Genomic DNA, 13,700 nt, shown 5'->3' with positions numbered 1-13,700 from the left:
TACTGATTAAAAATTTCAGCCCACCGATCAGAGTAAGTAGGACGGCAAGGATCAACTACTTGAGGTAACACAACAGAGTGTATATATATTCAAGAAAATGTAGTTGAAAAATACAGATACCTTGATAGGATTTCTCCTCCACTATTCTTCATTGCTCAAAGCATTATTATTAGCATCCACCACCGTGCCCTCAATGTCGGTTCTGACCCAATGCCGATCTCTCCTTTTCTTTTTAAACATCTCCGCAAGGTGAGAAACATGGAACGGCTTTGATTCTATGTCTTCTGTATATTCATCGTTGCCTGTGTCACATCTATCTCTAGGTAGCTTATTCTTCATTACCAACGACCAACCTGGTTTCAGTTCGTCCTCCACGTAAAATACTTGATCAGCTTGGTTTGGAAAAATAAAAGGCTCGTGGTCAATCTTGTCTCCTTTGTGCATCAAATGCGAGAAGATCACAAGTGTGTACCCATATTTGTCCTTTGTTATTCCTTTTTTAGAAGAAATATCAACCCATTCACATTTAAAAAGGACCACTGAAAATTTCCAGAGTAGTTCAGCTCAATAATATCAATTATCCTCCATAGTAAGTCACTTCACCTAAAACAGGGGTTGCATCACCTGGTGCAGCATATGTAGAGGTTTTTGCAGTTACCACTACTCCACTATTTTGAGTCACTCTATCCAAGCGTTTAGGTCTGAACCGGTAGCCTCTAGAGATGAAAGAACGGTATCTTTTGGCGACATCAACCGGGCCACGTGCTAGCCATCTAATATTGTCATCAATACTATCAATGCCATTTTTCCTCTCCAATTTCTTTATCTGTATATTAACTAGTTTAGTAAATGGTATCAGTAGACAAAGGATGTGAAGTACACACTTACATGAGCTTTGAACCAGTTGTGGAAGTTTTCATGTTGCATTGACTCAAGGGTATCTGCGGAGACGTTACGCTGGCTAGTGACCTCATCAACATGAGCTCTGCAAATAAGTGGTTTCATAAGAAATTTCAAAGTCAGGAAACACAAAATGAAATTGTTTAAAATAATGAGATATTACCGAAGGTATGGGTTGACGTCCGCACAATTGAACACATATCTATGTGTCTGCAGTCTAGCTATACCCCTTATAACATAATTACCGGGCTTTCCAAGTGGTTTGCCAACATGAGGAAAGAGAGTTGGTCCTTGTTCCACATCAGCCACCTCGTCCTCATCATTCCTTGAAGGCCGATTATGCTTGGTTTCAAAACCTTCAATATATAGAGAGCAGAATGTCATTCACTCGTCTGCCAAACATGCTTCTGCAATAGATCCTGCTGGATGAGCTTTATTATGAACATATGACTTCAACACACCGAGATACCTACAAAAATAAAACGGAGAAAGAATTAACAGAATTATCGAGGTACCATTGTACCACAATATTCAGAAAATATAGCTCATATGTACTGAAAACATACCTTTCCACAAAACCACATTGAACGGTAGGCCACGGGACCACCTATTTTTGCCTCGGTTGCTAGATGAATAACTAAATGCACCATAATAGTAAAAAATCCTGGTGGGAATATCATCTCCATATGGCATAAAGTTATCTTTATTCGTTGCTCTAACTTCTCAAGCTCGCTCACATAGAGGACTTTTGCACTAACTTCTCTAAAATATGCACTTAGATCAAACAAGACAGATGTGACGTTATCTGGAAGTAAACCTCGCAAAGCAACAGGCAGAAGTTGTTGCATTAGAACATGACAATCATGACTTTTAAGGCCTGAAATTCTCCCTTCAGAAACATTTACACATCTTGAGATCTTCCCTGAATACCCATCTGGGACTTTTATATCATGAAATTCTCCCTTCAGCAACATTTACACATCTTGAGATGTTCCCCGAATACCCATCTGGAAGGTGATGCTCTGCAGCAAGTGTTGGGGAAAGAAAAGGCTGGACAAGTGCATGGCATGGGTTTGCTTCCAACTCCTAAGCAAGTCTATGGTCGGACACCGCGGTATCTCAAGAACATCAATATGACTACGGCTGATGGTTCAGCATCTGAAGGTGAAACTGATGTTTGGGAGGTAATGCCTAAGCTCGAGGAGCGTATAAAATGGCAAGACCAGATTATTGAAGATATGAAGAACAATGAAGGCCATAGGAAAAATGAAATGGCAGCCGTAAATAAATTTCCTTGAAACAAATATTTATTGCCTGATTACCTTGTCATTCCATGCTTGTAATCAGGACTACATGCTAATATGTTAATTAGTTCCTCTGAGCTAAGAATATTTGCCATCTCTAATTCACATAAAAATTGTATGATTCCTCTAAATTATACCCGATGCTAGACCGTTCAATTTTTCATTGTATCAATATGTCACTCAAACTTGGTTTTGTAGGAAAATCACGAAGCAACAGATCATGGTAATATTCAATCACAAATAGTACATGCTAAAAGGAAGGTAATGCAAACACTTGGAAATAGCTTAGTCCTCATCAATTCTGTTTATTAATATGTCAATTTTTAGAGAGTCCAATGCAATGGACGTGATGAAGTACGCTCGTTGATGGAAGATGACACATATGAGGATGATCATGGTATATTTTCAAGTGAAAAGGTAACGACTCTGCTGCTACTCATGTTACAAAGATTGTTTACAAAAATACACTTTTATTTACATTCTTGTTTCGTAAAACCAGGATATCAAGCATGATTATGTCAATGGATTACCAGGTCAAGAAAAATCATCATCATCACAACATTGGGTTCTCGATTCTCCTTCAGAGGTAAGATCATTTGCTTTACATTTTTTTCTCTAAATATATATACTCCCCTGCAATTCTGGGTGTTGTGGCACTTTCACTGGCAACCTTTTGCCTAGTTTAATTTTTCAATAAACAGTGGTTTACATATATTAGGCAGTAGTATCGAATGATGTAACTAGCATCATCATCTCTGTGCAGATGAGAAATACCAGGGATAGGATGAATGAGAATTCTGGAAGCCTACAGCAGCAGGTAACTAGAAATAAGCAACCACACTCAGCTTCCGCAAAGAGAATGCGCCCTCCTTCTATTCCTTCAATGCAGGTAAATGTCACCATGTATACCTATTAGAATATTGTTCATGCAAACTAAGTCATGTTTGCCGCTGAGTACTAATATTGATGCCAATATAGGAGGGTACCAAAGTAATTCTAAAGACTTGGAAATATCCAAACAAGCGGCAAGTGGCATATGCTACTTTTTTGAGTTCCAATCCTGCAACTAGGGTTCAAGGTGTTCAGCTAGGTGGTGAATTTACACTTGTAAGGATAGATAAACCTATCCAGGAAGATGAGGAGTTAGTAAGGGGAGTACGTGATTGCAAAACAATAGGTGGTGTTTTTGCTACAGGATCGTTTATTGCCTGGCCTTCAGTTTTTGTAAGTTAAGATTCTTTTATTCAATATTAATATTATATAATCATATTTTGAGGACTCAATCATAACTCTCATTTCGCATGTTCTTTCATAGATTGAAAAGGATGGTGGTGTTGCAGTTTGATGCTCCATAGAGGCTGCATCAAGAAGCGCATAATTTATTCAGGATTTTATTCAGTAAATGTAGTTTACATCGATGGATTGAAAAATGTAATACTCGGATGTTTTTCTATTATGAAACTGCTATGAATGATATGGTGTACCGTAAAACTATCGGTATTTGTTCCTTATTGGAATGCATATGAGCTTGGTCTTCTGAATTTATGAAAGTGTTTGCCGTGCTTCATTTATTTGCTTTAATTTATTATCGTGTCAAGCATTAATACATTCAAATAAATAAATCTTGTATAAGTTGACTTACACATTATGTGTTACAAGAGTTACAAAACAATGACACTGATTAAGTTGCAACATTAACATAATCCTGTTGCTACTTGTGTTACTGTAGTCAGACAAAAGTGTTACTAAGATGCTTGTGAATCATCAGTTGTGGTGTTGGACTGGCCCATATAGATGACTATTGTGGAGTGGGCTGACTTTTGGTCACAGTGGACCCAAAAAACCATGTTACTGCTACTAGAAAAAAGTGTTACTGATTCTGTTATTACAACTAGAAGAATGTGTTACTACAAGTAAAAAAAATATGTTACTAATTATGTTACTGTAACTAGAAAAAAATGTTGCTACTCATGTTACTAGAGTTGAAAAAATGTGTTCCTGGTGATTGTAGTAACACATATAATAGATGTTACTGTAACAAAATTGTAACATAATTTATTACATATAGGAACAGATATCATGTGTTACACCATCCGAGCTCTTGCAACACAGCTTAAAGGAACACATAAGAAATTGTGTTATTAGGAACCCCAGTAACACTTTTTTTCATTGCAAATGCTGATAGCATGAGAGGGCTGGAAGAGGGTTCGGTTTTACTGTCATAAATGGCAATGTAATTTAATAAAAAAAACCTTCGCGGAAGGGAAAGAGGGGAGAAATAAGCTAGCTCGCGTTCAGCTGCTTGCTATTAAACGTAGCAATAATTGAGGCCAGCTAGGCGATGTTGCGCGTGGGTCCTCGCCCTTGATTCACGTAGACAAGAATCGCAATGGCCGTCTGAAGGATGGTGCCCAGCACGGCCATGGCGCCGAAGACCCAGGCGGCGGCAAGACATGGGTTCCCGAAGTAGCGCCGGACGACCCATGCGCGCCAGCGGTGGATGCGGGACCGGTAGTGCGCGCGCAGCTTCACCCCGACGGCGTTGAGGTAATGCCCGCTGGAGGGGTCGAAGGCGAGACCCTCCGCCAGGCCCCGGAACAGCGCGCACAGCTCGCCGTCGTTCCCCAGGTGGTGCTCGATCACCCCACGCCGCGACAGCAGCGCCACGTCCTCGGGGCTCCCCAGCAGCTGCGACATGAACACCACGTACGCCGCCACGTACCCCGTGGCGCCGTCCGTGGCCGTGCCGATGTACCTCTGCTCGTAGGCGAGCACGTTGCGCAGGATGTAGTTGGTCTTCTCGTCCACCCTGTGGCGCGCCATCCTCAGCACGCCATTGGAGAAGCTCACGTCCAGCAAGGGGCACTGCGGGCTACCCCCGTCTTTGCAGCTGTACATCTGCCTGAATTTGACGCCGGCCTCGTGGTACTCGGTGGCTCGCCGGAATCTTCCATACTCACGGTCACGGGGGCATTTGTCTCTGCAAATATATATAGTACTGTTTAATTAGCTCCAACATATATAAATTCATGGCGGCCGGGCGCGCGAGAAGAGACGTACGGCAGCGACTCCTTGAGGTTGCTTGGCTTGAGGTAAACATGGCAGAGATGGACCAAATGCAAGCACTTATCCGGCGGACCACTGGACGCCGCCGGGACGTCGTCGTTCATGATCATCCTCCTGATGGTTGTCCAGGCTAGCTCGGCAACCGTCCTCCCAGTTCTTCCACTAGCGGCAACGACATCCTGCAGCTGGCCGTAACGCAGGCCGTACAACTTCTCGACAACGAAGAACGGTATCTGGTTCTCGAGCATCATCAAGTCATGTCCGATGCTGCTCAAAACACAAGTTCTGGGTCTGCACCCATCCTTGTTGTTGCCTCCTGCTCCTGCTGCAGGCGGCGGCTCATCTGCAGAACCGTAGGATTCAAGCAGTGTGATCAGCTGGAACCCGTCGAGCAACAGCATCCTGCAGAAGGCGCCCCATTCCATGGTGACGTCCCTATCGTAGAACCTCCTGGCGGCGGCCTCCATGGACGCGACGGCCTTCATGTATTCTTCCACCGGCGGCCCGCCGCGCTCGCCGTCCTTGTCTGAGAGGGCGAAGTCCAGGTTACCTGGCTTGCGCTCGTCGGCGCGCCGCATATCCTCCGTGGCGGAGTCACCACGGTGGTAGGGTCCCAGGGACAGGAACCTCGGCTGGTACGCGCCCTTGTCGGCGGCCAGGAACATCGCTGGAACACGGTAGATCTCCGGTCTTGGTGGCCGTGGTACCCGGCTAGCACTCATTTCATGGACGATGATGTCGGAGAGTTGGACGATGCGGCCGTCGACGCTGACATCCGTGTCTCCTGCATGCAGTTTATATATCAATAAATTGGGGTTGAAAAAACTGCAAGGAGAAATCCTAGTCTTTCCCTTCTTCTATTCTATCAATTTCATAATCGCCACGGAAAGATAAGGAGATCATATATATCCATGTGGAATAATTGCAATAAGGCCAAGCTTGACTCACCATTGGAGGAAGAACCCGAGGGTGGTGGTACTGCTGCTGCAAGCTCAATTCCGTTCTCCGACATTGGAGCGCGCGCTAGCAGCTTCCGGTCTCCGGAGTTCGTCGATCGATCAGCTCACGAGCCCAAGAGTAACAACACTAATTAGTAGTGACTTACCTCGGGCTCCAAAAATCAACGGCAAGATGAAAGTGCGATATGTTTGTGATGCTGTATTGATTTTTAGCGTAGCTATTTCGTTCTTTTAGTTTACACCTCGGCCTCACGGAGATCCCCTTGGTTGGTATATAATCTGCACAGTTTAGCTAGTGGGTAAAAAACCCAAAATGCATGGACATCCTACCTACCTCGGGCTAAGAATCCTTGGTACAGATGCATGCATCCAGCATCCTATCTCTCTATATCTGTTCATCGTCCTACATGCATTATTGGGCGACCCTTTCCAGGATGAACTACAGTAGATATTACTGCTAACCAGCAGTACGTACCACAGTAGATAGTACCCCCTTGCAAAAGAAGAAAACAAAAAATCTTCATGATCGCCAAGACTACAAGCAGTAGCAGACACGTACTGGCGTACTGCATTAGATGCACGGATAAATGGCCAACAAAGTACTGCATCCATCCATACACTACCCCAAACTGACAAATTCCTGACGGCGCCGAACTGTCAGAAACAATGGAAAACCGTCAGGAATGGCTATTATTCCTCACGGTTTCCGTCAGGAACAACGGAAAACAGTAGATAAATGGCCAACAAAGTACTGCATCCATTCATAAGGGTATCTTCGGTAGTTTGTATGTTGGCTTGTTAATTAAAATATTTATGTTACTAACGGCCGGGCTATACATGCATGCTCTAATAGATTGTACCGTATATCTTAATTGTCCAACATGCTCTGATGATGGTCATCAGTGACGGCCGCGTACTCGCTCGTCACTTATGACTCCTTATCAGTGGCGGGCGTGGTCGGCCGTCACTTATGACCTCTTATCAATGACGGGCGTATCACGCCCGCCACTGATGACGCCTCATCACTAACGGGCACACAGGTCCGTCAATGATGACCACTCATCAGTAACGGGCGCAGGTGGTCCATCACTAATGGTTTTATGTGAAAATGAAAAAAATACAAAATTTTATATCCGTCACTAGCGGTTTTTTCTATCCAGCCCGCCACTGATGGAAACAAAACACAATCAGCGTGTTGCGTTCTGATTGGCTGAGGCAACGGAGGCACGGATCAGTGACGTGGCACCTCCCCATCCACTTCTTCCTATCTCGCTATCTCTCACGCACGCAGCAGGCAGCACCTCCCCATCCACTTCTTCCCTCGATCTCCTCCCTTTTTTTTCCTCTCCTCGTCTCCTTTCCATCTCCCCCAATCTCGTCCCTCTTCTTTCCTCTCCTGCGCATGGAGGAGGAGCAGCGGCCGCCGCTGCCAAGATGTAGACCGCCGCCAGACCCGCGGCCTCCTCGACCAACGCGTGGAGGAGCACTGGCGGCCCGTGGCGCCTGGAGGAGCAGCCGTCGGCCCCGACGCCGGATCCGGCCGCCACGAGATTGAATCCGGCCGCCGTCGCTAGTAATCTCCAAGGTAATCTCTGTTGGCTCTCTCTCTCTCTCTCTCTGTTGGTTCTCTCTCTGTCTTGCAGAGCAGCAGCAGGCGGCGCCGTGGAGGTGAGGCCTCCCGACGCCTCCGTATCCGGCCGCCCCAGCCCCTCCACAGCCGGTATGTTTCTCTCCTCTCTCTCTCTCTCTCTCTCTCTCTCGTGCAGAGCAGCAGATCGTCGTCGCCGTGGAGACAAGGCCGGTGCTGTCATCGACTTCCATGCGGCGGCCATGGATCCTCGCACATCCGCCTGCTGTACGGGTGGAGTCTCGCCGCCATGGAGTGGCTATGGAGTCTCCCCGCCGTGGATTAGGGATTAGGGATTCGATATGTGATTTGGGATTAGGGAACGTGGAACGTGAGGGCCGGAAGGGCCATTTCTAATTTTTTTTTATTTCTCCGAAAACTACATCAGTGTCGGTCTTGTTTGGTGCCCGCCACTGATGGGTTATGCATTAGTAATGGGCAGGCTGCCCGTCACTGATTACATCTAGAAAGAAGATCTAGATGTAATCTAATAGCCAGTTGAACCATAAACTCCTAAAACTTCGTGGGAGTGAGATGTGCGCCATATATTAATAAAATAGTACATGCTCATAATTAACTAATATACATACTTTGAATATCAACCTAGCCCCCGATGCAGATGCCTTCCACTCTATGGTCCTCATACCTCCCGATAATTCTGTGAAGAAATTGGACTGTTAGAAATTTAAAGGCATTTACCAACGAGGACATATCTATAATATCTATAAAGTTGATCCCCACGAAAACTCATTTAATGTTTGCAAGTTAAACATGCAAAGTGTCCACATCATGACCATTGACCTCCAATAAGATTCCTATAACCTTTGTAAGTTCAACATGCAAAGTGTCCACGTCATCACCATTGACCTCCAATAAGATTCCTTTAACCTTTGTAAGTTCAACACACTACAAGAAATGTGTTCATTTATGACTTCTTTAGTGACCATGGAAGAAATGGTCATAAAGTGTTCAGAAAGATCCGAATACTAAATATTTATGACCATTTCAGTCAAAAAGGTCATAATCTCATCAGACAAAATGGTCATAAATTGAAAATAATGACGACTTAGTGACGAAAATGGGGGCAAAAAATCAGCATATTTCTTGTAGTGACATGCAAAGTGTCCACATCACTATTTATCTCGATTTATTTAATGTTTGTAAACTCCACATGCACGATGTCCACGTCGTCATCAACTCAACCAACTCTTAGCATTTGCACGGCCCAAAGAAAATTCTCTATCGTTCTCTATGTGGCTTAAAATCGTATAATTTTCATCTCAAGGCACTCTCATTATAACTCTTTACCTCTAGGCTATCACCCAATACACCAAACCTTGTTCTCTTTCCTTTCACCATTCCAGCAAAAGAAGCCTAAGAAATTTACTGATATAATTCAAAAGCCGAGTGATACTAAACCACCACCGGTGTGGCTAACTTTCAAAAGTATGTCTTTTCATGCTCACATCCCAAACCAGCTACCGTGTGATTATCCATTTTATCAACATTGATTACATGAAAAATGGGACGCCATATCTCCAAATTATTCTTATGGAAGAAGCAACATGTAGTTCAGCCTAAATAATGTTTTCAGTCACACGTGAGGAATTAGTTACAAATATAAATTAATTTGTATACCACACAAGAATATTTTCATTCTCCCTTTCATCAATCATATCATGAGTTCCAATACTCCTATGGTGTTTATTTTGCTTCATTGCAATTCATTTTTTATTTCACATATGGAGAAATGTTGTGCCCTTTGATGCCTGCGGTAACACGTGGGGTATTCACTACTCCACTAGTATATAACAAGGTTTGTTCAGAATTTGTTATTTCCGTTGTGAGTAGAATTCAAAGAGGAGTAAACATGTTTGAAAAAGTTTTCATGCCACAAAAATTATACTCCCTCTGATCCATAAGAAGTGTCGGGAATTTAGTACAAAGTTACTATAATTTTGTACTAAATCTCCGACATTTATTATGTGTCGAAGAGAGTACTAAATTTGTATTCGTTTTTTAACTGTGTGGAGTTATCATATAGTCAAAGTTTGGAATGTGCCTAGGTAGATGCTTGGGTAGTCGTGCATTGGATCTCCACAAGGCACTACCGTGGTCAGACTACTCATATTACAAGTAATTTAGGTAGTAACATGCATGCCAACTAGGCATTTTGGTGACATGACATGATAACAAATGAAAAAGAAAAAAAATGGTAACTAGATATGTTATCATCATAACATCATAGAAATCAAGACAAGATGAATCTACAAAATAATAAATGACACTGTGAAGGTAGTAACTTTTTTTATGGTAAATAAAGGTTAATTTAGACTAATAACATAGTATATATGTTAATCCTTCCGTTTCATAATTCTTGTCTCAAATTTGAACAAAAATGGATGTATCTATTTCTAAAAAATGTCTAGATACATGTAATATTTCGGCATTCGACTAGAATTATGTAATACTGTGTAGTTTACTCCCGACCAGCGTCAGCCCCACGCGCGCCTATAAATTTGCTCGCTCGACCTGAGTCTGTGCATCCCATTCCCAAGCAACGAACGAAACGACCTGATTAGCTCCCTTGCTAGTACTTTCAGGCCAGCCGACGCTTCTCTGCCTAGGTTCCTACCTAGAAGGCTGGAACACCCAATGGGTTCCAAATACTTGTTGTTCGGCCTTTGCTCCCTGCTAGTGCTTTCAGGCCAGCGCACGCTCTTCCCTCGGGTGTTAGCTCGAGACATTTCCGTCTCGAGATCAGAAACGATGACATTCGTTCCATTTGTTCACGCGCCTTCCAAGGACGATGCCGGTGGCCGCGGTAAGTATCATTTATTTAGAAATATGATTACATCGTAGAACCATGTACATCCACGTACACCATCACATACCTATGTCCAAACAATGTCCAGAAAAAGATCAGAGTAACAGAGCGTCTTGAGATTACTGCGTCAATATTGTTGCTCACTGTCGAGTGCCGACACATATATGCACCCTCGCCACTGAAAAGGTAATGCGTATGGAATAAGATACACATGACGTCAAACCTGGAGTTTGATCCTTGATAGGTTGGAGATACAACCATCAACATAGCCATCAAAGCGATGATTGGCTCCTCCCACCATAAGTAAGCTACTTAATTTCTTCTACATAAACAGCCAGCCTTTGCAAACTTTAGGTTTATTGTGATGTCAGTACATACTCCTATATCACATAAATATGTCCAAATGCATGAAATTAAGGTTCTGCATGACTTTTCGGCTAAAGTCCCGGTGCTCCTTCCGTCCGGAAATAAATAAAAATCCAAATCACTTATTTCAGGACAGAGGAAGTGTATTTTTAGGGATTAGGCACTTTTTTTAAAAAAAAACATGAGCATATCGACTGTGCAATTGCACACATTACACTTTGCTCTGGGTCAGGCTGGTTTTCTCAGGGTATTTTACATAGTGAAAAAAATCTCTCTAAAAGTCATGTCATGTTCATTCCTTGTTGTGACCACAGGTATTATTGATGTGGACCAACCCAGAGTGGGAGATCAGAAACCTTCAATTAGTCCAATTATTTCTCATTTTCCTCGCTGCCCGCCCATACTTTGCCACGGCGTTACCAAGGCTGGCAGTGCCACTGCAGCACGTCCATGAGAAGAAGATATTAGTTGCGACGCAATTCAATAATAAATCCTCCAATATGCTTTGCAGTGTTGCAGCCTGCCTTCAAGGCCTCTCGCTGGGTAGTACTACTACAGTATACTCATGAAGGAGCCTTGTATTTTTATCAGATTCCACGCCGTAATCCTTTTTTAAACGTATCTGTGTTCAAGGAGTATCTCCCCTTCCCCACGTGACTGTGTGATGTAATACGTCTGTACTCCTACTTGGATGTGATCAGCATTGCTTATTGAATAAATCATGCTCCGGCATCAGCATCTATTTATGGGAAATATATTGTTCTTTCTGAAACACCGACATTTTCCTTTGTAACACCCTAAAGCATAGTAATATTGTGAAACGGAAAAAGGTGATGAAAAATTAATTCTGCACTGCGTTTTCCAACAACAAAAATTCATGAAGGAGCCAAGGAGGTACACAAACTACATGTCAGATGTTGGCTGTTTATGTCTCCTAATACTGAATTGATAATCGGAGACGAGAGGAACCAGCTAAGATTATAACTCCCCAAAACTTCTGTTTTCAACGACTAGGGTCCTATGGTCGCAAATGGATATGCAGCCTTGTAGGGAAAGAAAAGGCAAAAAGAAAATGCCTACCAAACTTGGGCCTCAATTGTTGGGTGAAAGCCGTGAAATGAATTTGTATAGGCACATTCCAAGAGAGAGTTGGGGCCTATGAAAGTTTGGAAAAATAAGAAACTAAGTTGCAAATGGGCCTTAACGGACCAGTTTCGCTTGGAGGGAGACGAGAAACCAATTGTGTTGCGCTTCAGCTGTGGTGATGGAGGGGCTGATTGAACCGGCAGCTCTGGAAGCTTCTGCGTGTCATGAAGCTCTCTCGCTTGCGCACGATCTGCATGTTCAGAATATTCAGGTTGCCTCCGATTGTCTGGGTGTTGTGCGTGATATTCAGTCCAAAAACTTGCTTTGTGCTTATGGCCCAATTATCAAGGAAATTGAGGTGAAGAGCAGGGCTCTCAATCCGGTGGTGTTTGCCCATGAGAAGCGAGAGTCCAATACTGATGCTCATAACTTGGCAAAGGGCAGCATCAGCTCTTTCAGTACAGGACGATATGTTTATCTTTCCTCAACTCTTGATATCACCTGCATCCCTAATGTTATTTTGAGTTAATAAAGCTGCATGATTTCTCAAAAAAAATTGATATATATCTATATAATAATCTATAAAGTTAATCCTCGCTAAGGTGCATTTAACGTTTGCAAGCTAAACATGCAAGATGTCCACGTCACCTTCCACATCATACATCATGCAACCCATAAACAATTCATTTTAGTGGCATCTTCTACAATTCAATTTTTTAGCACCTAAGACTTAATTTCACTTAAATATTTCACCGAGTACGCATATTTTCTTGATATTTATGTCCATATTTCTAAGAATTGTGAATATTCAGGTTCCTGAAGCTTTATTATTATTATTTTTGCGAAATAGTTAATATTCATGTATATCAAAAATTATTTTTGTTGCATACGTTTTTTGGATGATAAAGTCGTTGGTTCTACAATATTCATATATTTTTTGCATTTGATCATTTTATTATCATATGTTCGTAACATCATGTGCAAATATGCGAATAGAATTTTCCGCAGCAACGCGTGGGGAATCACCTAGTATATATATAGTCTAGCGACTCTAGCCCAATAGTCGATGTTTCCTCTCAAATAAAAAGAGAAAGGGTTCTTCAAAACAAAAAAATATATAGTAGTGGCATAGCTCAGGTGGTTGATTTCTTACGGTGAAACCAACCTACCCGGTTCAAGTCTCAGACTTGGCATGGGTGGTTTCCAGATCAAGTCCCAATGAGAGCATAGCCAGCTGATGAAAACGACCGCCATACTGCCATCACCGTATGTCCCTCGCTAGGCACCACACTGTCCTCACGACCTTGGAAGCCAGCCAACACGTGAACTACGGGCCCCACCCGCATAACTAAGCAGCTCTCACTCTCGTGCCGCCCCAGCATCTAAACTCCACACTCCACCAAGTCGAGGTTGAACAACAACCACCCGCGTCACCACCAGGGGACCGCACATTGTCTAGGTGTTGCTCGACCTGATAGAACCACGGCCATTGCAAGAGAGGCAACATGCGCCAGAAGCGTCGCCGTGGTTGTGACACCCCACTGGATCTCTTTGGAGACATCCGT

The 13,700-nt window shown here is 43.2% G+C and overlaps 1 protein-coding gene and 2 long non-coding RNA genes across 3 annotated transcripts; 1 reads left to right on the top strand and 2 right to left on the bottom strand.

Moving 5' to 3' along the window:
* Positions 1 to 594: 594 nt before the first annotated feature.
* On the bottom strand, positions 595 to 1,178 carry LOC100835380. The gene is made up of 3 exons (XR_732864.2): positions 1,146 to 1,178; positions 889 to 985; positions 595 to 826 (listed from the first exon to the last, which is right to left on the bottom strand). It is a non-coding gene; the product is annotated as an uncharacterized LOC100835380 (long non-coding RNA).
* Positions 1,179 to 4,237: 3,059 nt separating this feature from the next.
* On the bottom strand, positions 4,238 to 6,613 carry LOC104585498 (UPF0481 protein At3g47200). Its single transcript, XM_010242407.3, has 3 exons — positions 6,219 to 6,613; positions 5,265 to 6,054; positions 4,238 to 5,184 (listed from the first exon to the last, which is right to left on the bottom strand). The coding sequence occupies exons 1-3, from the start codon at positions 6,280 to 6,282 to the stop codon at positions 4,539 to 4,541; spliced, it is 1,500 nt and encodes a 499-aa protein (XP_010240709.1). The 5' UTR covers positions 6,283 to 6,613; the 3' UTR covers positions 4,238 to 4,538.
* Positions 6,614 to 10,399: 3,786 nt separating this feature from the next.
* LOC100830793 lies at positions 10,400 to 11,804 on the top strand. Its single transcript, XR_732863.3, has 2 exons — positions 10,400 to 10,680; positions 11,364 to 11,804. It is a non-coding gene; the product is annotated as an uncharacterized LOC100830793 (long non-coding RNA).
* The last annotated feature ends 1,896 nt before the right edge of the window (positions 11,805 to 13,700 follow it).

Source organism: Brachypodium distachyon, chromosome 5 (genome assembly GCF_000005505.3).
Source record: "Brachypodium distachyon strain Bd21 chromosome 5, Brachypodium_distachyon_v3.0, whole genome shotgun sequence".
NCBI classification, from domain to species: domain Eukaryota; kingdom Viridiplantae; phylum Streptophyta; class Magnoliopsida; order Poales; family Poaceae; genus Brachypodium; species Brachypodium distachyon.
This window is presented reverse-complemented; position numbering and strand designations above follow the sequence as displayed.